The 25,910-nt window shown below is 39.9% G+C and overlaps 1 protein-coding gene across 3 annotated transcripts in view; it reads left to right on the forward strand.

Moving 5' to 3' along the window:
* Positions 1-25,910, forward strand: part of PDE8B (phosphodiesterase 8B) — a 383,095-nt gene that overhangs the window by 41,588 nt on the left and 315,597 nt on the right. For all 3 annotated transcript variants that reach the window (XM_059916606.1, XM_059916610.1, XM_059916608.1), the window contains 2 exons: positions 8,915-9,124; positions 9,241-9,373. In XM_059916606.1, coding sequence (XP_059772589.1) covers positions 9,353-9,373 — 21 coding nt within the window. In that variant the 5' untranslated portion in view covers positions 8,915-9,124; positions 9,241-9,352. The remainder of the gene's footprint in view (positions 1-8,914; positions 9,125-9,240; positions 9,374-25,910) is intronic.

Here is a 25,910-nt window from a genome sequence, read left to right on the forward strand (position 1 = left end):
AAAAGACCACTTCACCAAAACCTCAGAAAGTCACACTCTTGCTCTAGCTATGAGTCTATCTACTTTGCCCTCACATTTTGTATATCTTGTTCAATTTGGGCATTATTTTCCCCTGCAGGAGTAAATGAGAGTGGTGGATGTGGGGTGGTATGACTAGAGATTGGTCATTGTTAAAGCAAAGGGGAGGCTTCAGAGTCTGAGATGGCCAAGGGGGGACACCAAATCCACAGACCAACCAGAGCAAAGGCACAGATGTGTTGCCCACCCGAGAATCATTACAAATAAGGATGGCCACCCAGGGAGCAGGAGAAACTCCCTCCACTTCCCTGGCACCTTAGGCTGCCCATGTTGATAGTGACCAAAGTCTCAAAACCATATATCTAAACATCTGTTGTGACAAGTCCAAGGGCACTTATGAGGACATGGAGTCTGAATATCTGAAATAGGTACCATCCTTGGAAAGTTGGAGCCTAAGGATGCCGTCTCCTCAGCCCCTCTCAGCCTGAAGCACCACAATGATTTCTTATCCTCCCCCCTCCCTAACCTTTCACCCTCTGTCCCTGCTTTCAGGCCCTAAATGGATTAAGTTAGGAGTTTCCTAGGACAAGTGACACTTTTCCCTCTTGTTCTCAGTTTTTTTTTTTTTCTTTGCGCAATAGCATGTATATTTTGAGTAGAACAAATGGGTGAGGATTATCTGCCTGAGAGCCCTTTCCAGAACAGGGTGTTTCCAGAACAGGTAAACGGAGTGCTGTCATTCTAGTCTATTGTGATGATTAACAAGATTTCCTTATTTCCTATGAGTTTGTTTATCAAAGGCTCTATTGTGGAATTTATTTAGGAAAAACAAATTCTTTCTAGCTTCTACTTCTTGGCTGAGAGGAATAGGGATTCATGGTTTAGGAAACCCCAAATAGGAAAACCTTCTTGTTTTTTCCTTTGAATTAATCAGTTATAAATTAATCAATTATTTTCAACTTTTCTACCTGCTTTTATTTCCCACAATCCAGGCGCCTTTCCTACTATGCCCAATCATCAATCTACAGGACTGTGTAAATATAATTCTTGTTGATTCTTTTAAACATTAACCATAATCCAGCCCCCCCCCCCAAAAGTCTTAGTAGCGCAGTCCTAGCAGAGCAAATTTTAACACTGACCCAAGTGATTTGTTTTTTATTTAGATACTTTGAACTGAATTCAGAGGGTGAAGTGGTCATAGGTAAAACTAACAATTAGTTACCCCAAGCTTGCAATAGAGGCAAAGAAATGTCAAGTCATTAATGAAAATGACTCCAACTTCCCTCCTGAAACCAAGTTGTTCCCAGTACGTCGATGTCTGTCACAATCTGTGTAAAAGGGCAGAACATGCTACACAACAGCCCATTTGAAAGCCCAGCTGCAAAACATTAAATCAGAACACACAGGCCTTTGGGCAGTGTGAGGCTGACTTGTCTGCAGCACGATAGTTGCCAAGGGAAACAGAGAGCGCTCTTTGCAGGGAGCCCTCAGGGGCTCAGCCAGTTCTCTTCCCCTTTATTTCTCATTCGGCTAAAGAGAGTGAGGCCACTTCCTGCTGACCACAGATGCGTGGGTAACCTCTCAGCAGAGCCAAGCCCAACTTGTTCATCCACAGAACTATGATTTAAATAAACAGTGGTGTTTTTAATCCACCAGGTTTGGGGTTGGTTTGTTACATAGCAATATAATCTGATGCAGTGTACTTCCCTGTACACTGTCTTTTGTCAATTTGGTAAAAATTCTCAGTCATTATCACTTCAGTTGTTGCTTCCTCCCCATTTCCTATTTCCCTCTTCCATAACTCCTAATGGGTATATTTTCTGTTATTTATGATTCTGTCCTTGGTGATTCTTAAACTCTTTCCCCCCCCCCCTTTTTATCTCTGTGCTACATTCTGAGTCATGACCTTAGTTCCAGTTTCCTTATTTTCTATGCAAGTATTAAATATATCTATTTAGTTTTGACTTTCAATGGATATAGGTTTCATTTATAGAAGAACTATTTGGTCCTTTTCCAAATCTACCTTTTCTTTGTCCATGATTTCCTGTTTTCCTTTGTACTCTCTATTCCTCCTTTCATCTTGTAAGTCATCTAAAACATACTTATTTTATAGCCATCTATAGGTTGATCTGTTTTCTCTACTTCGTGGGGCATTATTTCTCCTGTTAATTTCATGATCTGGCCCTGGGTGACTTCCTCCTATGATTTGTAATTTTTATTATGAGCTTATTTTCAGCAGGGTTTTTTCCCTTGGGGAAGCACTGTGTGCCTGGGGTTGTTAGATTGTCCCTTCACTGTGGCTGCAAGTTTGCTTCTGCTAGACTCCTAGAGACATCACCAGTTCTCAACTTGCTTTTATGTTCCTTCTCCGCCTGGTATTTCTGTCTCACAGTGAAAATGCAGAACTCATGTCAATGTATGACACAGGTATAGTTTCAAGTTTTTGTGGGTGAATTTTTTTTTCACCTATAGCCTGAGAACACAGGAACTTATCTGATCCTGTTTTTGCCAGTAGCCTAGCACTCAGGAACTCAGATTTTGCAGATTGCTCAATGCCCGCCCATTGCTTCCTTGCTCACACCAGAGACAACATCTTATTTGCCTGCAAGGGTGTTAAAATCCCTAGCTGGTCCAAACCCTGCACAGGCTACAGAAGCATTAGCCCCTACTTACTGCTCAGCCTCTAGGTTCCCTCTTTGTTTCTAGAATAGGGAGAGTTCCCGTTCTTTCTGTCAATGGCACATATATACACGACTGTCCAGTGTTTCTCAGTAGCAGTAGCCGAAGGGGAACCCTTCTGCATCAACTCAGCCCACTGAAATGCTGGAGGTTCTCTTCACACTTTTGAGATATAATTTTATAATAATGAAAGGTAAAATTCACAAGAAAGACATAACATTTGGGAATCTGTATATGCTGAATCGCAGTGCATCAAAATATACAAAGCAAAATGTGTTAGAAACACAATCATCGTGGAGACTTTAACATGGTACGTTGAGACTTTACCAAATCAAGAAAGTAAAAATTAAACATAAAGAAGGATCTGAATAGTACTACAAACAAGGCAGGTTTACTACATATACATCGCACAGTAATCTAGAAGAGTGACTATACATTTTCTGATGCTCATTTAACATTAAAACCCTCAAGAATTTAAACAGCAGTGGATAGAGTTGAATTGCTCATGGCTTGTTGCTAAAGGCATTTGCTGAACCTGTGTCATGGAAGGTCCTCTGCTTTGGATCCCCTCTGTGTCCAACTCAGATTTAAACTCTGTGGGCCACTAAAGTCCTCTGAATCATCTCCAACTCTGCAGGATGCATCACAGAGCCACTTTGTTCAGCTGCAATTTGGAGACAGGGTCATATCCGACTTTGGCTATTTCTGTACAGACCACAGATCCTTGAAGCAGGACACTCCTCCTTACCAGCATCTGACTCAACAAATCCACCTGTCCACTTAATTGGTGGCCACTACCCAGTAACTCCTACTGCCAATACCATAAGGTTTGTTTTGAAAACTTTGCAGCTTATTGTAATATTGCTTGTAATTATGAAAATTGAAAACAACGGAAATGCCTATCAAAGGGGGAATGGATAATAAAATATATTTGTATTATCCTGTGATATGATTTTTATCATAATATCCTAGTATATTGTGATGTGCATTATCATAATGTTCTATTATATTATGATATGAATTGTTATAACAGCCATTAGAAGGAATGGGTTGTACCTATATGTAGCATAATATATCCATGTGTAAAATAATCTTTATGTAATGTCAACTCATGACAATGTAATAAAGAAGAAATTTTGTGGAATAAAATGTACATGTTGTCATTTACATGAGTTTTAAAACATGTAAATAATATGTATTATTTAAGAATACATATATATGCGTGTAAAATTACCACAGATGGTTGGGATATACACTAAATTCATGATAGTTGCTTCTGGGGTTTGGGGTGAAGAAATAGAACAGTGGCTGGGGACTTAACTATTATCTGTTTTATTTAATTTATATAAGCACTACTGAGGCAAATATGATAAACTATTAATAAGTGTCAATTCTGAGAAGAAAAAATGTATGTGTGTGTATGTTAGTCTTTTTTCATTTTTCTTTTTTTACAACTTTATTGAGGTATAAATTATGTACAATAAACTACACATATTTAAAGTGTAATAAAGTGTGATAAATTTTGACAGATGTATGCACCCATGAAACCTTTACCACATGAAGACAGTGAACGTTTCCATAACCTCCAACAGTTTCCTCAGGCCCCTTTGTAATTCATTTCTCCTTCCTGCCTTGGACTTGGGCAACCACTGATTTGCTTTCTGTCACTATAGATTAGTTTGCTTTTTCTAGAATTTTATATAAATGGAATCCTACAGTATGTGCTTTTTGTTTTTGGCATGGTTGCTTTCACTCAGTTTCTTAAGAGAGCAGCAATTTCTCAAAACCAATTCGAAAAATCTTTAAAAACAATTTGAAAAACAATATGGAGCATATATCTGTGATTCAGAAATAGAAGAGGGAAGGAATCTGTGGAAAGGAGGTACCATTTGGGATACACTCCCATTAGGCAGAATGAACATATCTACTATAAGGCTTCCATATTCACCAAAATCTTCCCTCATATAACCTGTATTTTTAAATTTTCTGACACTGCCTGAAATTGCACAGATAAGAATCTTTTGACTATCTAAGATACCCATTTAAAAACAGAGGCATCATTGAGAATTCATTAATGGCAGTTGATTTGATGAGATACCTGTCATTCTAACCCCACCTGAACTTGGCTTTACTGGGGGGATGGTTGCTGGGTCATGGGCAAGGGGAGCTCAGGTGTACTGAAGCATGGAGAACTGCAGAATGTAGGGAGATGTGAGTGAGGCAGCACCCTAGGAGACTTCTGACAACACTAGAATACTGGGAACTAGGAGACTGGGATAAGGACCCGAAGAGGTGGGAGAGGGCCAGAAAAGAATGTGGGAAGATATCCAAAGTTAAGAGTCACCCATTTCAAAATGTTCCCGAAGAGCAGCCTCCGCTGAGAAATTGAGACAGAAATTCTCATTTCATCTTTCTGCATCTCTTAAGCTTAAGATCAGAGAATTCTTATTCCCTAAATTCAACCTGATATCATTATTGCTCTGTGACCTAAATTGGCTTGGCTGGGAACCACTGTTTCTGTGGGAAAATGTGCCCAACTTTCAAATAACTGAAACATAACTTGTTATATGCCAGCCAGGAACTCCTTAGGTATATAAATCTTTGTACAATGAACTATGTTATAATGGAAATATTTTCACAGATATAATTCTTAATCTATAGCCAATATCAGTCATTAAAACATACTGTTCAGTCCTTGGCCCCATAAGGGTAGGATGTTATAGAGAAGTTGGAAAGGAGCCAGGGGAGACAAAGTAAATGATGAAAGCTTTTGAAAAATAGCCCTTCAGGGAAAAGTCTACATTAGTTCAGAGAAGAGAGGTGTGAGTAGACTGAATATCAGTCTTCAAACTATAGAGGGATGTTACATTATTGACACCAAGTCTTTCTTCTCTGTTTCCATAGAGGGAGATATGAGAGAAAATGAGCTTCAGCTACAGTGGAAGGGATGTAGTCTGGTCAGATGTCCCCAACATGAAGGTTAGAATCCAGTCTCAAGTTACTAAGCTTCATTCTCACAAGGGAAGAAGTCATTCTTGAGATTTCTCAAGAGCTCTCTGCTCAGTGGCAGGCCAACTGCACCCAGACCTGGTCACCTGTCCAGGTGGTTTGCATACAGTATTATTTAGGAAACTGATAAGTTCTGTCCAAATACAGAAAATGCTTCAAGGCTACAAAGAGAGTAAAGCAAGGCTAGTGGGAAAGTCCAGACGAGGGAGATCGTAGCCTTCCATCCATCCATTATTTGACACGGTTGGCCAAGGCTGCTCCAGACGGCCCTCGGAGTTAGAGCGTGCACTGGGAGGGCGGCGAGAGCCCCTCCGCACTGTGGGCAGATGGGCCACCTCTCAGGGTGGAGGCCATTTTTGCCATCGGTGTGTTTTCAGGGGCTGTTGAAATGCCTCCAGAAGAGAGCAACTGGGCCAGAAACTGGAGGCTGGGTCAAATGAGGAACAGTAGAGGGAACCACGTGTGTTGGTCTGGAGGAGATAAGCTCGGGCCGGGGAGGACAAGAAGTCATTTTCAAATATTTGAGATGCTGTCAAGTGCAAGAGAGATTGGAATTGTGCCGTGCAGCTCCAGAGGGAAACGCAGAGCCAGTGGTACAGGTCGCAGGGATGGAGTGTCTGCTGAGAAGAAGGAAGCGTTTTATAATAATTAAAGATATTCAAAGAGGATTGAGGCGCCTAGTGATGCAGGAAGTGTTTGTGTAAAGACTGGTTGAGTATCTCACAAGAACGTTGACAGAAGAATTTCTGGATCTTTTTTTTTTTCTTTTTTTCCTAAGTCTCGCTAATCAAGAGAAACTTCTTGGAGAGCGAGCTGACTTAGCAATAAGCATTTTTCTCCTGGTGCTCAGGAAAGGTGGGCTTCGCAGTCTGAACCACTAGAGGGCGTCAGGACAGCAGCATTCCAGAGCCGCCATCCCGGCTCTTTAAATAGCAACCGATACTGAAACCTGGCTCTTGCCTCCCTAATTCTGCCTTCTGTGTCTCCGCCATGAATCTTTCAGGAACGCTTACATCTGATTAAATTCTTTAATGTCCGAGGGGTCTCTGTACGTCCAGAGGCACAATCACTGCTGTTGGTACTTTAACGCTGGATTTACTAATTGTATAAATAGATTAAACAATATTCCTCTGAAAATCTGAACTTTCCTTACACAACGAAAAAAAATTAAAACTTACGAATTTAACAAATGTAACATTTTCCAGACATTTAAATATTAATTTATAAGCTAATTGAATTTCTTCTAAAATAATGAGTATCCTATATCGGAATCTTTTAAATGCTACAAATGCCTTTAAAAGCAGAAACATACATATGAATCATCACAATGATTACAACACTTACTATTATGTTTAAACTTAAACTGTTATAAAGTACTTATATATACTTAAGTTTATTTCTCGTCTATCGCTATACTTACTCTTATGAGTATTCTTATACTCTCCTGAGGATAGAGTATGTTTAAAAATGCATATTTCTTTACCTTCCTGGTGATATAGTAATTTTGTCAAACTCAAAAGCAAAAAAAAAAAAAAAAAAAAATCATCTCTGAGTAGCTCAGGTTGGAAGTGCTGGGTTTTGAAACTTCTTACAAACATACAAAATCTTCCCATGTACTTAAAATTCTAGCAGATCTAATCAATTAAACTTAAAAACACAAGGTTACATTTTGGTACCTCAAAGTGGAGTGTTGCTATAACAAATACCTGAAACAAGTGGGATTGACTTTGAAACTGCTTAGAGCCTAGAAGAATTTTGAGGAGCATGATAGAGAAAGCCTAATTTGCCTTGAACAGACTGTTAGTGAAAATTCAAACTTGGAGGCTGCTGCCAGTGAGGGCTCAAAAGGAAGTAAGAAATGTGGAAACTGGAGGAAGAGATTTCCTTGTTAGGTAGTAACAGAAAGCTTAGCAAAATTGTCTCCTGAAATTATATGTAAAGCAGAACAGGTAAGTGATGAACTTGTTTATCTAGCTAAGATTTCCAAGCAAAATGTTGAAGGCGCCACCTGGTTTTTTCTTGCTACATATAGTAAAATGCGAGAGGAGAAGGAAAAAATGAGGGGAAGAACTGTTAAACAAAAAGGAACTGGGACTTGATGATTTTGAAAATTCTCAGTCTCCCCAAATGGCAAAAGAAGTTAAAAGTAAGAAATGACTTTCAAGCATGTGGCATAGAGTTAAACCCTGGCCTAGGAAATGCCAAGTGGTTATTGTACTAGGTTTTGTTAAAACCTCAGGAAGATCTAAGGATCAGAATAGTATTCAGTCACATGATGGACCCTCTCTAGAGATGAAAGGTGTACCTCATACAACTTCTCAAATAATAAGGCCTGTCTTGAGTTGTCCCTTAACCATCTCAACATCTTTACCCTAGCTAAAGGAGTGCCTGTCTCAAAAGAACTGTGGATGTTACTCACATGTAAGGGAAATTGACAGGAGACCCACAAAGTATTTAAGAAATTTATTTTGGCGAAAGCACTGCCAACTTAAACGGAAAGGGACAGAAACAGTACAAAATGAAAGGAGGCTGTTAGATCTCCAAACTACTGGCAGGAAGCAGGATGATAAAAGTACTCAACTGCAAATGTGCTACCTTTCATGAAAAAGGTAACGTGACTCAGAGGGCAGAACCAAGAGTTACTGTGGATTATTCCCAGGCCCTAGAATCTAATTAAGGAACTCTGGTAAGAGTTTGCTAGGCTGAATTTCAAAATTTCTTTGGATTGGTAACTCCTTTTCACCTTTCATATATCCCGTCCCATTTTAAATAGAATGTGTATAACTATTTTACATACCTGTTCCTCTACTGTGTGTTGGATGGTTGGGCGTCAGATAGCTTGTCTAGTTTTGTAGACTGAGAGTAACTATACTTAAGCAGACACATTCCTACCTGGACCTGATTTAGATGATGAGATTCTGGACTTTGAGCAGATGCTATAAAGGTATGAGATTCTTGGGGAAATTGGGAGGGAGTAAATGTATTTTTCATGTGGGAAGGACACAAATCACTGGGGACCAGAGGGTAGACTGTGGTGGACAGACTCTAGGGTAGCCCTTACATTCCCTACCTCCTGTGTGTGATTCCTCTCGAGTGTGAACGGGACCTGTGAAATGCTTCTAATTGGTAGAATTTGGCAAAGGCAATTGGATATGTGTGATTATGTGCACATGATTATATTACATAAAACTGCAATTCGTCTTGCTAGGAGACCTCCTCTCCTCTGCTGGCTTTGAAGGAGCAAACTGCCTTGTTATGAGCTACCATATGCATCAAGGAGCTGAAGACAGCCTCCAACTGATGTCAGCAAGAAAATAAAGTCCTCAGTTGACAACCTGCAAGAAACTGAATACTCCAACAGCTGTATGAGCTTGGAGGCAGATCTGACCCCAGTCAAACTTTTGAAGTCCACAGGCAGGTAAGCAGAAAAGGAAGATCACGAGCAGGCTGGTATCCCATGAACGTGAGCCAGAATTCCACAAAGACAGGTTGAAACTCATATTTGTTCTTGTTGTCTTTGAACTTGTTGACAAGGGTGTCCTACAGAAGCTGGAGTCCTTCGTCATGGGGCTAAACACATACACCTGGCCCAGGAGTCAGACAAACTGAACGGGAATCCAGGGAAGGAGAGCAATTGCAAGCTCGGATGCTGCGTCACACCAATGAGGTGAGTAAGCAGATCAGAAACAAGATGTGTCAGCTCCAAAATGACTTATACAGGTACCAAAATATAACATCATATAAACTTATACAGTCTTAAATATTTCTAAACTGTTAACAATGTTGGAACAACTCTCTTTTACATTTAACCTTAAAATCCCAAGTCTAATTTGCACTTTCAAAAGTTCACCATGGCTGTTGAGTGGAGTATTCTCTTATATGGTTGTATAACATTGTGTTTATACATTTATCAGATAACAGATATTTGGGTTGTTTTCAGTTTTTGAATGTTATAAATAATGCTACTGTAAACATTTATGTACAAGTCTTCGTGCAGACATATGTTTCTTTTTGTTTTTTTGTTTTTTATTTAACATCTTTATTGGAGTATAATTGCTTTACAATGTTGTGTTCGTTTCTGCTGTATAACAAAGTGAATCAGCTATACGTATACATATATCCCCATATCTCTTCCCTCTTGCGTCTCTCTCCCACACTCCTTATCCCACCCCTCTAGGTGGTAACAAAGCGCCGAGCTGATCTCCCTGTGCTATGCAGCTTCTTCCCACTAGCTATCTATTTTACACTTGATAGTATATGTATGTCCATGCCACTCTCTCACTTCGTCCCAGCTTCCCCTTCCCCCTCCCCGTGTCCTCAAGTCCATTCTCTATGTCTGCATCTTTATTCCTGTCCTGGCCCTACGTTCATTAGAACCTTTTTTTTTTTTGTTTTTTTTTAGATTCCATATATATGTGTTAGCATACGGTATTTGTTTTTCTCTTTCTGACTTACTTCACTCTGTATGACAGACTCTAGGTCCATCCACCTCACTACAATTAGCTCCATTTCGTTTCTTTTTGTGGCTGAGAAATATTCCATTGTATATATGTGCCACATCTTCTTTATCCATTTATCTAGACATATGTTTTTATTTCTCTTGGGTAGATTTCTAGGAGTGGAATCACTAGGTTGTATGGTAAATGTATGTCTAGCTTTTAAAGAAACCGTCAAACTGTCTTCTACTGTCGTTGAACTATTTTACATTCTTATCAACAATGTATGAAGATTCCAGTTCTTCCACATCCTCACAAACATTTGGTGTTGTCTCTCTTACATTCTAGCTGTTCCAGTAGGTATATAGTAGAATCTCATTGTAGTTTTAATTTGCATTTCCCTAATGACTAATGATTTGGGCATCTTTCCACATGCTTTTTAGAAATTTGTGTACCATCTTTAGTGAAATATCTATTTAAATTTTTTGCCCGTTTTTAAATTGGGTGGTCTTATTAATGAGTTGGAAGAGTTTTTTTATTTCTTCTATATACAAGTCCTTTATAAGATCTATAATTCTGTATATTTTCTCCTAGTCTATAGCTTATTTTTTAAAATTTTTGCTTAGTGATCTTTTAGAGTACAAAAGTTTAATTTTGATGAAGTCCAGTTTATCATATTTTCTTTTAAGTGCCATTGTTTTGTTGTCATATCTAAGGACTCTTTGTTCAACCCAAAGTTACCAAGATTTTCTCCTATTTTTTTCCCAGAAGTTTTATGGTTTTAGCTCTTATATTTAGGCCTGTGATACACTCAAGTTCATTTCTTATATATGATGTGAGATAAGGGCCTAAGTTTATGTTTTTGTATGTAGGGGATATGCAATAGTCACCATTTGCTGAAAAAAGACTAATTCATTCCCCCATTGAATTATTTTGGCACCTTTATCAAAAATCAGTTGACCATAATACAAGTGTTTATATCTGGACTCTCAAACTTCATTCATTGATCTATATGTATTTCTTCCACCAATACCACACTGTATTCAGTCACGTGGCTTTATAGTAAATTTTGAAATCAGGTAATATAAGTCTTCTAACTTTGTTCTTCTATTGCAAAATTATTTTGATTATAATAATAAATTATTATTTTGCATTTCCATATAATTTTTAGGATCAGTGTGTCAATTTCTATCAAAAAAAAAGCGTGCTGGGATTTTGATAGGGATTGTGTTGAATATACAGATCAATTTGGGGAGAATTTCCATCTTGAAGATATTGAGCCTTCCTATCCATAAATAGAGATTGTTTCTTTGTTTATTTGAATCTTCATTAATTCCTCTTAGTAATGTTTTATAATTTTTAGTGTATAAGTCTTACACTTCTTTTATTAAATTTATTCCTAAATATTTTATTCTGTTTATGCTTTGTGAGTAGAATTAAAACATTTTTTATTTTCAGATTTGTCATTGCTAGTATAGAAATACAATTGATTTTTTAAATATTGATTTTGTATCCTACAATATTGCTAAACTCATTATTAGTTCCAGTCATCTTGTATGTGGATTCCTTGGGATTTTCTGTGCACAAGGTGATATCATGTATGAATATAAGCAGTTCTACTTCTCCTTTACCCTCAGTCTACTTTTAATGAGCTATTATATTTTCTTTTCTACACTGGTCAGACCCTGCCTTGGCTCATAGTATTTATTCTTGGCCACCACGTGTTCCTTAGGGAAACAAACAAAACAAATTAAAAAGATAAAATAATGATCACTGTAATCCCTACACTCAGGCACAACCTTTATGAACCCGTGGGGTGGATTCTTCCAGACATTTTTGCTAGAGGCATCATAGCAGAGCTTGTGATGTACTGAGCCACATCCTTCAGCCACCAGATTTCAGCATAGCTGTGGTGAACATGGCCAAGTACTTTGCCAGCGTCCATCCAGGCTCACATCACAGTGTCTCTTGCCTGTGCTGTCTAGGAGTCTGCAAAGTCTGCTCAGCTATATATAGGCACAACCCATACTTTAAGGCAAGTAATACCCCTGGGTTGGGGGCAGCTCTAAACCAATGAGAGCAGGATTTCATAAATAAATGCCCCAGCCTTCCCATCCTGCAGGACATAGAATGTGGACAGTTCTAAGGCGCCTTCTACATATTCCTCAGAGCCCCTATGGGATTGAACCCCAGTTGCCCACAGCTGTAACCCACTCATTTGTTGACTTTTCTCCCTTCCCCATTTGCCCCACTTCTGTTTCCTAAGATTCCTAACTTCCTCCCCCCAAATTATCTGCACCCAAGTCCTATCTCAGGGTCTGTTGTCAGGGAAACCTAATTAAGACAGGCAGCATATTTGATCCCTTGACAAACTGAGGTATGTCTATGGCACAACCATCCAGAGAGTGAAAGGGCTGGTAATGACACGACATAAAAACAATGAAAATAGCTGAGGAAACTGGGAGAAGAGAAAACTTACAGAAATAATTATAGTCATTTTAAAATTCCTGGAAAGCATTCATGTAGAAGAGGACCAGGGGAGATACGAGCATTAATTCTAGGTTGTGTATCAGATATTAGGCAGTGTGCCAACACATGTGTTATCTTATTCCATCTTACAACAATCCAGGGAGGTAATTACAATCTTTATCTTTCAAATGAGTAAACTGAGATACAAAGAGTTGAAGGGACTTGCTCAAGGTCCAAAACTAGCAAGTATTTGAACTGAGATTCAAATCCACACCTACTTGTGCCCTGGCTTGTGTCTTCCTGCTGTCCTGTGCCTGTTGCACTGACGGGCAAGACTGGGACCAACAGGCAGACATTCTGAGTCTGCAGAATTGTCTTTATACGAATGCAGAGCATGACGGAGATTGTTTAGATGTTCACTGATGCTATTTTCTCTTCCTGGATGCAGAAGAACATTTCATGTTCCAGCTTCCTTTACAATTAGATTGAGGCTGTGTGCCAGGGTTCTGGCAAATGGGAATGTGCAGATGTGATGCACCTGATGTTCTCTCTCTCTCTCTCTTTCTTTTTTTCCTCTTAGCTAGCTGAAAGCAGAGAACTCAGTAGAGGATTCTGGGAATGTTCTGGGAGATGGCAGAGCTACCAGATAGAAGGTATATGGATCCGTAGGGCATGGGCTGGGATAGAGCACCCGATGTGTTCACACTGGACTGGGACGTGAGCAATAAGTGAACATATGTTGGATTAAGCCACTGAGATTTGGGGGTTGTTACACAACTGGCATTCCCTAAGAAGCCCTGAGCTTCCTGTCTCAGAAGGGACACAAGCAGTGATCAGACGTTCAACTGCCAAGGCTGTTGTAAAAGGGATTTCTGGGAGAGTGGACCAGATGACCTGTAAAAATGACAGCTCATGTTTATTGAGCTGTTATAGATCAGGCATGTACACGCATTCTCTCATTTAAGTCTACAGTGTACTTCATCATGCTCATTTAATACATGAGGAAAGCAAGGCACAGAGAAGTTAGGTAACTTGCCCAAGGTCACACAGCAAGTAAGAGGTAGAACCAGACACCCTTCTTACCCCTTCCAGGTACTTCACTCTTAATCACTACTCCCCACCATCTCTAAAGCCAAAGTTACGGTTTGAAGGCTTGCAGACTGGATCATTTTTGTCCGTGCAGGAATTTTTTGTTTTGTTTTTATTTTAAAATTTCAGACTATGCTTAAAAATAAAAAGATTTCACATAGAAACCCAGTTTTGCAGTTTCTCTTGAAAATCCAGAAATTCTGGCAAAACTGGCTTATAGGCCATGATAGCAACAGGCAGCTAGAGCTGAGGAGTTGCGACCCCTTTAGGTGGGCCATCAACTTGTCTCCTCATCAGGCTCCAGGAGCTTTTGATTTAGTGAACCCTGAAAGGTTCCATCTAAAGCTAAGTTCTCCCCAGGAACAGTGTTGGGCATATAACAGGAACTCAACAAGTGTGTAGGAAATGAATGAATAAAAGCAGAACTCAGATTCTTTCACCCCCTCCCTCTTCTTCTTCCAACTCTCCTTCCTATGATTGGGAACCAGTGAATCTGAGTCCCTAGGTGGTTAACACAAAAGACTAATTTCCCTTCTTTTCCAATCAGCCAAGACCCAGGTTAAGGTACCTACAAACACTGTGCCTGACCTGGGCTCACGGTGACATTTTCTACCAACTGAAGAGGTTTGCTTCTTAGTGACTAGTGTTTGTTCTGAAGAACCAGCCGAAGCTGGGGCTGCATGGCCAGGCAGGTTGTTTGGTTCTGTCTTTGATTAGGCTGTGCACAAGGGACCCTTTGTGCAGTCTGTATAGCAGGGCGCAGACAGGCAGGCGTGCCTGCTCCCAGCTTTGGAGACTCTCTCCTAACAGTGCTCAAGATGGACAGGCACAATTTAATCCTCCTGGTTTAGAGCAGCCTCAGACCGCTGGACTTACGTGTGGGTGTGTAAGCCTTGCACAGGGGAAGCTTTTCTTCCAGGGTTGTTAGCAAAGCTCATGTGGAGGAGTCCAGGTGTGGGGCATGGCTTGGATCAGCAGCCGTGACGCACACAGCGTGAGCTCCAGAAGCTCGCGGACCCCCTTAGCCATCACTGCCCATCCCCACCTCCACCCTGTCGTCCCAACCCAGACCTGGGACAGCACTGCCTTTCTCTGGAGGGCTGGTATCTTGACCTCAGGGAGAAGGGGATTACAAGGGCTCCTCCAGGAGGGAACCTCCTGCTTATTTGTCTGCAGGAAAAAGGGGGTCTCTCCATAGGCTTTGACTTCTGAGGCCCCTATTGTGGAGCAAAGTGGATTGCTTAAAGCAGCCGTTCTGGATCTGCGGTGATTTTGCTCCCCCAGGGGCATTTGCTAAGCCTGGAGGCATTTTTTGGTATTAACGACTCGGGGTGGGGGAATGCTGGTGGCTTCTGGTGGATAGAGACCAGGGCTGCTGCTACACATCGTACAGTGCACAGGACAGCCCCCTGCAACAAAGAATTACCCATCCCCAAATGTCGTATGTGCCGAGGCTGAGAAACCCTGCCTTGAAAGATGGTTTTATTCCTTTTTTTAAGCTTCAAAATTATAAAAAGCAATTTATTATTTTATAATCAGAAAAATAAGTTATTTTAAATATAGATAAATATGTTGGACTTCCCAAGTATCACCTTCTTTCATTATTTACAATAGTGTTGGCACATAGTAGGTACTCAGTACCTATTTGTGCAATGAATGAATGACATACTGTACTAGTTTACCTTATTTAATTGGTTATAAGTGGTTACTTCTTTCATTGAGGCAATATACAGCTCTTTGGGGGGGGGAGGGAGGGAGGTATTAGACAGTCTATTCATTCATTCATTCATTCATTCATTCGTTTTTCTGCTTCTGGCTTTATTTAGCACATGGGCCCCTGACTCCAGCTGCACTTTGTTTAATAAAATGTCAGTTTGCTAATAAGGTTGGCCTCTCTCTTTCCTCAACCCTAACACTGTTATTTGAGTGCATTTGACTTGATGAATTTCCGATCCATCTGTATGAGAACCAGATTTGATATTGATATGGATTGTAGCCATAAAGCTGTTTTCATTGAAAAAGAAACATTTTATAATTGAAAAATTGAATTGTTACTTGTAACACTTGAGTCAAAAAGTCCCAAACTTAAGAATTTCATATTGTTCAAAACGGGAGGCCAGGTGGAATCTGGACTCACTTCTGGTACTGCTTGGCACCTGTCAAAATTGCTGATGGCCCCTGTGGCTCTGTGAACTTTGCCTCTCCCATTTGGTCAATGGTTTCTTTATGGCATTGTCACCACCTGAAATTCTATCAGATATTGTGTACTTGTTTTACTGTCTGTTTCGTCTAGATGTGGGTTCTCTAAGGGCAAGGACCTTCTCACTTATTCACTGCTGTGCCTCGAATGGTGCCTGGCACATGGGGGGCACTTAATGAATATTTGTTGAATGAACAAATGGTAGAGCAGAGAGGCCCAGAGACCGAGTGACCCACCTAAGGTCGTACTGAGCCCAGCCGTGTAACCAGGTCCAGGCCCTCTCATTTGGCCTACCCCAGCTCCCCCAACAAATACTCTGTCTGGGGGATGCTAGACAAGCTCTACTAACACCGCAGAGCTGCCCAAGGAGACTCAGGAGCACAAGGGTGTAGTATGGTATCCTCATCTTCCAGACAGGAGAGGCTGCTGGAGGGGTGAGCTTAGGACATGACACATGGGGTAACCAACCTGGCTGGCCTGGGACCGAGGAATGTCTTCAGATGCAGGACTTTCAGCCTGAAAGGGGAAAGTTCCAGTTAAACGGGGATGAATTGGTCACTCTATGTGACAACAACATTCGTGAAAATCTGTGGTGCCCTACAGTGGATACTTCCTCTGAGACATGCTTTCAAGTGTCAGGGAATCATGGACTCTTAGTGGTAGAAGGGAGAGACGTCAATGATCATTGAGTCCAGAAGTTGTAGACTCATCTGTCTGCATGAAACTGAGAAATGGGGATGGTGGCAAATTGGGGAATATTTGTCCCTTGTAAAAGGAGGTGGCCGCACTCAACTTGAGGTGAATATTGACCTGTGGAAATGAGAACCCATGCAGCCAGGTGGGCTCATTTTCCAAGAAAACCCTGAAATGTGTGTTGGGGGTGTGGGTGTGTGTGTGAGAGAGAAAGAGAGACAAGTAAGGAAATCTACTGATTTTTAAACATTGGCAACTACTTTTTTAAAGTGTAAAGATTATGCAGTGTAACAAAGTGTAACTGCAGGCCAGGTCTAGCTCATAGGCTGCTGATTGGGGGCTGCTGACATAGTCTGCTGTTTCATTCTACACAGGGGGGAAACTGAGGTACAGAGTACAATGAGTGCACAGCTAGGAGTGAAGGATCCAGGCCCCTGGAACAAAGAGCTTCGTTAAAAAAATCATTTTCTGGGAACCCTCTTACACTGTTGGTTGGAATGTATATTGGTGCAGCCACTATGGAAAACAGTATGGAGGTTCCTCAAAAAACTAAAAATAGAGTTGTCATATGAGCCAGCAATGCCACTCTTGGGTGTATGTCGGACAAAACTATAATTCAAAAAGATACATGCACCCCAATGTTCATAGCAGCACTATTCACAATAGCCAAGACATGGAAGCAGCATAACGTCTATCGACAGATGAATAGATAAAGAAAATGTGGTACATATATACAATGGAATACTACTCATCCATAAAAAAGATTGAAATAATGCCATTTGCAGCAACATGGATGGACTTAGAGATTATTGTACTAAGTGAAGTAAGTCAGACAGAGAAAGACAAATATCATATGATATCACTTATGTGTGGAATCTATATGACACAAATGAACTTATCTCCGAAACAGAAACAGACTCACAGACATAGAGAACAGATTTGTGGTTGCCAAGACAGGGGGGCTAGGTAGGGAAGGAATGGAGTAGGAGTTTGGGATTAGTAAGAGTTTGGGATTAGCATTCTATATATAATTAGTATTATATATAGAATGGATAACAACAAGGGCCTACTGTATAGCACAGGGAACTATATTCAATATCCTGTGATAAACCATAATGGAAAAGAATATAAAAAAGAATGTGCATATATGTATAAGTGAATCACTTTGCTGTACAGCAGTGATTGACACAACATTGTAAATCAACTTACTTTAATTTAAAAAAACCACTTTTTATAACGATTACTTAATTTGGCAAGAGGGGAGGGGGACTGTAAAGGGAAAAATTAATTGAGCACCTACTAAGTTTCAGACAGTTAATGATTTCACTGTGAAAATCACACTCAATTTTTACAACCCTTTGAGCAAGTTACTTAATCTCTCTGTGCTTGTTTCCTTATGTGTAAAATGAAAATCATAGTAGGTAATTCATTAAGTCGTGGTAAAGATTAAAGATTCATATGAAATGCTTGAAACCAGATAGTAAGCGTGTGTTGGCTCTCAGCGCCATTGAAGTAGGTGTTATCCTCATCCTCATTGTACACTCGAAGAAACTGATTTCTGAGAGGTTGCTTAAGTTGCCCATATTGTCCAGCAATAAATTAGAATCAAGAGTTGGACCCTGATTGTCTGAATATAATTACGGGGTCTTTTCCTCTACTCTCCTTGTTATACAACTAGGCTGGTGTTATAAATTCAAGATAAGAAAAACAAAAACAGCCCGTTTTTCTCCTTGGTAATCATTGTACAGACAGTCAAGGTCAGAACTTAAGTTCTGTGGTATTTCCCTACACTTTCAGCTGAGTATCATCTGCAATGATGGAAGAGAAAACATTACACAGATAATAAAAATGGTGGATAATAAAATAATTTCTCTTTGGGCATTCATTATGCAGTTTTGGGGGGCAGCTAATTTATCTTCCTAATTATGTTTTGCTTAAGCTGATTTTAAAATTAGTTTGTTTACCCTGAGCACATACTGATTAACAGCAAGGAGAGGTGGCCTAGAAACATCTTGGGTGGTAGAGGGAAGATATCTTGAGATTTGGGGGAACTTCCTTGGATAATTTTCATGTAGCTATGGGAAGATAGAAGGTTGATATGTCGATGGTGCTCTGAGAATAAATCATTATTGGGATTTGTTGTTGGGAGTATTTAAATATAAGGCTATGGATTGCAGACCCAGAGAGTTGAATGGACCCCAAGCTCCTCCTTGTTTAGTCTTTAGTGCTGAGAGTTCAGACAATCAACGCAGGTAAATCAAACAAGGAGATGGAAAAGGAGGGCTAACTGGAGGTAACTCCAGGAGTTTCCCCTCAATAGGTATCCAACAAAGATAAAATGCCTATTACGTACTGTGAGTTATGCCAGGAGCTCAGGCTAGCAAGATGAATAAGGCCATTGTCTTACCCTGTGGGATTCCACAATCTATTAAAGAAAACAGACTTGTAAACAGAAATCACAGCCCAGTGGGATCAGGGTTATAAAAAAGATAGGGTCAGAGTGGAGAAGAGACAGTGACAATCTGCCTAGTCAGGAAGAGGAACCTTCCAACCCTCTCTCCTCCTCTGCCCTCTTTGTGTTGAGGGTGGGAGCAGGAACCCTTGCAGGCTCAGTGTCAGCTGGCTTCTGGCTGGTCCAGCCAATGGGAGGCAAAGGTGCCAGACTGGAGGGCAGCGGAGAGAGGCGGGTCGGGGTATCTTTCCTGTTCCTTCACAGCATCTGGGTCTCTGCCATGACTCCACTTCCCGCTGGACAGGCCCACTGGGGTACAGCTTCTGCAGGGTGATCATGGCCCCTGGACTCTGGTCACCTCCTCCGATTGCCCCTCCAGCCTAGGAGCGGTAGCAGCTTCTTGCTGGTGCTAATCTCACTGTCCCCTGGTTGGTGACTCAGTGTTTTCCATCACCTGCTTTGAAACCAATCCCCTACACTAAATTCACTCCATGTGAATAGAGAAAGCCATTTCTGTATTTCTGGGTGGGCTCTGATGGATGTAGAGGGCTGCCAGGGGAGCAGATACTTGAACTGGTTTTTAAAGGGGAAGAAGAAATATGCTGGGTAAAGATCCAGAGTATCCTAAATACACTTGGAAATGTGAGACTTTGAGGATGGAGATCCAGGAGGGACAGACCACCCCGGCAATGGGGAGCCACTGAAGATTTTCAGAAAGGAGATGAAGTATGCAGGTATTTTAGAAAACTCACCTGACTGACTCTGCTCAGTACAGACTGCTAAGGAAAACAGCAGAGTGGGCATGAAGCCTAGCTAAGAGGCAATCACAACAATTCAGGCCAGAAGTCACTGAGGCTTGAACTATAACAGCCTGATGGATAGATATAGAGAGGAAAGGACACGCCCTAGATATTACACTCTTAATTAACTCCAAGAAAAGAAATTTCTTATTTTCCTGGGACGTAATAGGTGCTCAATAAATATTTGTTGAATGAATTAATATACTAATAACTGCTTTTCTTTTCTTTGATATTATAAATAATGCTGCTAGAAACATTTAGTACAAGTTCTTGTGTGGACATGTATTCATTTCTTTTTGGTTATATACCTAGGAGTGAAGTTTCTGGGTCATATGCTGACTCTGTGTTTAACTGCTTGAGGAAGTGCCCGACTGCTTTCCAAAGCGGCTGCACCATTTTACATTCCCACCAGCAGTGTAGGAGGGTTCTGATTCCTCTGTATCCTCACCAACATTTGCTTTATCTGAATTTTTTTTTGTCGTTATTGTCACCATAGGGCGTATGAAGCTGTAAGTCACTGTGATTTTTGATTTGCGTTTCCCTGTGATTAATGATATTGAGTGTATTTTCATGTGCTTACTGGCCATTTGTATATCTTTGGAGAAATGTCTAGTCAGGTCCTTTGCCCATTTTAAAAACCTCAGTTGTGCCCTTCCTTCCCCACATTTCTCCCGCCTCCACCAGAACCCGAGGTGCTGTGATAATATTTGACCTGTCCTGCGGAACCTGTTACACAGAGTCTCTGCTTCCCCTTTTCAGGACAGCATGGGGTTCACACCACTCTAGAGCAGCTCTCTATTTACTGAATGTCCTTGCCCATTAGAGCCATTCTGTTAGCAGGGATTTACTAAGCACTTATATACTAATAGCTGATGTTTACTGAGCACTTATCAGGCACTGTGCTCAACACTTGCCAGGCATTTGTCTCAGGCCTCATTACAGCCCAGTGAAGTGGTGCCACTTCTGTCCTCATTTTTACAGATAAAGAAGACACACAGAGGCTGGGTAATTTGCTACAGTCATGCAGCTAGTAAGTGGCAGAGCTGGAATTCATACCCAGGTATCTGACTCTGGCACCTGGGTTCTGAGCCACCAGACTTTGCTGTCTAACACTGTATGCTGTGTGCAGCTGGGGATATAAAGAAATGTCAGGTAAATCTGTGGGGAGGAAAGATGTGAATACACAAAGAGTAAAGCTTCATGCTAAAAATATAAAGTAATTCAAGGCAACAAAAGAAAATCTGCCATAAACCAGAATGTGATTATTGCCTGATAGGGATAATGAGAGAGATCATCCCAGACTAGGGTAATCAAGGGAGGCTTAAGGAAGGAGCTAAGATTCGACTTGTGGTTTTCCTGCTAGTTAAGGAGACATGCTGAATTCCTTTGAAACAATGTAAGAACAACTTGGAGGTCACTAGTGGACTGATGCAAATTGCAGCAGGGAATTAAAGAAAGGAGCAATTAGTATGGACTGTAAAAAGGCATCTGGGTAATCCTCCAGCTCCCAGCTCCTGTGGCTGGAGCCTCGAACGGATGGCCCATGGGCAGAATCCCTTTACTAACTTCTCCGCTGGACACACATAGCAGACTCATTTCATACATATGCATATTCTTAGGTTGAAATAGGCCTTTTCTGGGACTCCAGCTTTTCCTTTAGGAGTGGCCTCTTCCTATTCTTTTTTTCACACATCACCTGTGATCACAGCAGGGAAGACAGAATCCCACTACAGCCAAGAAGGAGACACCATCCCTCCTGGTCCATGCAGTGATGATGGAATGGCAAGCATCACATGAGACTTGAGTTGACTCACTTGATGGCTTATTCATTACCTAACTCAGGAAAGTGGCCCCAGCAGGATGAAGTTGGAGAGTCTGAGCATGGAGACAGGAGAATGCCTGCTTGTCCCCTGAAGTAAAATCTGTATCTTTTCAGTCTGTCTTATTCCTTCTCTTGGGGAAGTCCTCCCCTACTCTGTTTGGTCTAAGAAACTGAGAAAACTCAATCAAATTTACTGTCCTCTACCACAGAGGAGAGGATATAACCTAGCTGGCAAGTCAGATGACTCAGCTGGCCCCCAGGCTGGTGACAGGGTCGCCCCTTGCTCTCCAGCCATCATGGATCTCTGTACCCACGCATAGTCCCTGTGGCTAGACATCCTGTGAAAGCAAAAGGACTTTGGATATACATTGACAGTTTTTATTCTGGGAAGAAAAGATCTAAAAATGTCTTTTTCTCCCAGCCCTCACCAAACCTAAGTATTTAATTTAAAAAAATCAATTTGATAAATAATAAATTATATTGTTATTCTAATTTATATATCTTTGATGTATAAAGAGTTGGAGTCTTTTTTTTTTTTTGGTCATTGGTTTTTTTTCCACTTAAAACAATTTTTTTTAATTGAAGTGTAGTTGATTTACCATATCATGTAAGTTTCAGGTGAATAGCACAGAGATTCAGTTATACATATATATGTGTATGTGTGTGTATGTATATATATATACATACATACACACACTTTTTCAGATTCTTTTCCCCAGGTTATTATAGAATATTGAGTATAGTTCCCTGTGCTATACAGTAGGTCCTTGTTGATTATCTATTTTATGCATAGTAGTATGTATATGTTAATCCCAACCTCCTAATTTTATCTCTCCCCCTTACCCCCTTTCCCCTTTGGTAACCATAAGTTTGTTTTCTGTGTCTGTGAGTCTCTTTCTGTTTTGGAAATAAGTTCATTTGTGTCTTTCTTTTTTTTTTTAGATTTCACATATCAGCAATATCATATGATATTTGTCTTTCTCTGTCTGACTTACTTCACTTAGTATGATAATCTCTAGGTCCATCCATGTTGCTGCAAATGACATTATTTCATTCTTTTTTATGGCTTAGTAATATTCCATTGTGTGTGTGTATGTATATATATATATATACACCACATCTTCTTTATCCATTCCGTTGATGGACATTTAGGTTGCTTCCATGTCTTGGTTATTGTAATAGTGCTGCTGTGAACATTGGGGTGCATGTACCTTTTCGAATTAGAGTTTTCGTCTTATATTTATTTGATTTATAAAGAGTTGGAGTCTTTTTCAGACTTACTGGCCACTTATATTTCTTCTTTTGTGAATTACTCTTTTGGATGCTTTTCTAATTTTCTATTGGTATGTTCATTTTTTTCTTATTGATTTGTAAGAAATCAATTCTTTGTATGTTAGGACCTCACAAATTTGTCTGCCTTAGTGTTGCAAATATTCTCACAGTTTGTCATTTTCTTTGGTGCTTACAATGAAATTTTTTCAGTGTAATTGCAATATAATTTATATACAGTAAAATGCATCCACTTTAAGTGTACAATTCAGTGAGTTTTGATAAATGTATATACCCATGTAGCCATGACCAAAATCAAGGTATATCAGTAAAACATTTCTGTCATCTCAAAAAAATTCCCTTGTGCCATTTTACATGGATCTAATTTCCATCATTTTAGATTAGATCTAATTTCCATCATTTTAGATTAGTTTTTCCTATTTTAGAACTTAACATAAATGGAATCATACAATATATACTTCACTTCACAAAGCATGTTTTTGAGATTCATCTATGCTGTTGTATTCTCAAAATAAATAACTAAGAAAATGAAAGGCAAGTCACAGATTGTGAGAAAATATTTAATATGTGTATCTGACAAAGGACTGGTATCATGGATATTTTTAATACACAAAAAATTTTTCTAGTTTTTACAAAGTCAAACATATCAGTCTTTTTCTTAAAGCTGATGTCTTTGGTGTTATTCTTAGAAAGTCACTATTATCCCTCACATTAAACAACTATTATAATTTCTGGCATTTTTATAGTGTTAAAATTTTAATTGAAAATTGAAATAAAATTAAATCTAAAATGAAACATTAAAATATTTAATCTACCTGAATTACCTTTCAAAAATGTTAGCAAATTATCCCAATACCGTTTATTGATATTCCATCCTCCCCCTCCCCCAATTTAAAATGCTTTGTTTACTAAATATTAAAATAGTTTAGACACTTTGGTCAATTCTGGTCCTTTTATTCTGTTTTTCAGGCTTGGGAACAGCTGAACACTCTTAGCAGTGCTAATCTCTTTTCTGTTTTGTACCCTGTGAATACTGGCTCCTCTCTCTCTTTCTCTTTCTTTCTCTCTCCCCTCTTTCCCCCCTTTCTTTTTCTCTTTCTCATCCTTTTCCCCAGTGGTTTGTTGAAATACAATTAAGCCAACCACCTTTCCCCACCAAATCATCTTGATGTTATCTTTGGGTTTAGTGAAAACATATTTTTTCCCTCCCAACTTTATTGAGGAGTAATTGACAAATATAATTGTATGTATTTAAAATGTATAATGTGATGATTTGATATACATATATCTTGTGGAATGATCACCAAGACCAAGATAATTAACACGTTTATCACCTGTGAGAATATTCTTGATTTTAATAATGAGTTCGTGTTTACTTGGTGAGAGTAAGGCAGAAATAGGGGTATTAAAGCTAATAGGGGGACTTCCCTGGTGGCACAGTGGTTAAGAATCCGCCTGCCAATTCAGGGGACACGGGTTCGAGCCCTGGTCCGGGAAGATCCCCCATGCCATGGAGCAACTAAGCCCGTGCACCACAACTACTGAGCCAGCATGCCACAACTACTGAAGCCCATGTGCCTAGAGCCTGTGCTCTGCAGCAAGAGAAGCCACCACAATGAGAAGCCCGCACACCACAATGAAGAGTAGCCCCCGCTCACAGCAGCTAGAGAAAGCCCGTGTGGAGCAACAAAGACCCAACACAGCCAAAAATAAATAAATAAATTTATTTAAAAAAAAAAAAAGCTAATAGGAAGCCAGCCCATTACTAACCAATAATTCAGTGGCCCTGATCTTAGCAATGAGTAGAGAGAAAATGAGCCAGTGTTTTTAAATCACAGAGATCTAATTTGTGCCTTTCCCAGGATACAAGTCTGTAGGTGAGCCCCAAAGAATTATTAACCATTCACAATAGTTCTTAGTAGTAATTGACTTATTTACACAAAGAATCGATTCCCATATTTGCTTTAACCAGACCTACAGACTAAATATACTTGACTTCAAATAAAGAAGACAGGTTAAAAGGGAGCATTAATCTTACTCATGGGAAAGTTACATTAAAATGATTTCTATGTTACTTTTCAAAGTAGCCATGTGCCACTGATTTTACCCATGAGGCAAGCATGTAAATAAATACCAAGAGAAGGAGCAAACAGAATACCTTCTGAACTCAACTTTGTAATAGGAATGAGGGTCAGAGATAAAATTATGAGGCCCCTAAACAGACACAGCAACTTAGGAAGAGAGGGAGATGGAGAAACAGCTTGCGTGGCAATCCCTTCCCTGTTAGTGTAATGTCACTCTCTGTATTTGTCTTTGGGGAGATTACGGCTTAGTTTATTTAAGGATAGGATTCTTATATAGAGTGTTTACATGGCTTAGTTGAAGTAATGGATAAGAACACTTAATAAATGCTTATTTATGCTTAATAAATTTAAGGATGTCTTTATTGTGCTTCTGAAAGTATAAGGAAGACTGAAGAAAGGTTGTTATCTACTGAAAACTGGTGATAGTGGGACTTTTAAGAAAAATCTTCATTTCCCCTTGAATAACCACTACTAACAGTTTGGTACAAATTTTCCCAGTCACAGTTTATAAAACAAGTCTCACTTACAAGGATATAATAAGGAGTTTCTTTTCCCCAGTTCTTTGGGTCTGGCCCAAGGACTGGGTAAGCAGCTGTTTTGCAAAAGCTGGCCTCTCTCCTTTCCCCCTTCACAGTCTCTGCCCAATTGGCCAGCAAATTAATGAGGCTTAATGTCATCCAGTTTTTGAGTCAGGAATTAATAAACCGTAGTCTCATAAAAAAATTGTTGATATGTTTATGGTATGTGAATTCATACTTTAAGAACTCCATACTCTGTTTTACAAGCAGAGCTTCTGCATCAGCTCTAGCTTTCCCCATGGATCCTGTGGCCTTGTGGTCCCGTGGCCTTGTGGTCTTCTTCTTTGTACT

The sequence above is a fragment of the Balaenoptera ricei genome, chromosome 3 (genome assembly GCF_028023285.1).
Source record: "Balaenoptera ricei isolate mBalRic1 chromosome 3, mBalRic1.hap2, whole genome shotgun sequence".
Taxonomy (NCBI): Eukaryota; Metazoa; Chordata; class Mammalia; order Artiodactyla; family Balaenopteridae; genus Balaenoptera; species Balaenoptera ricei.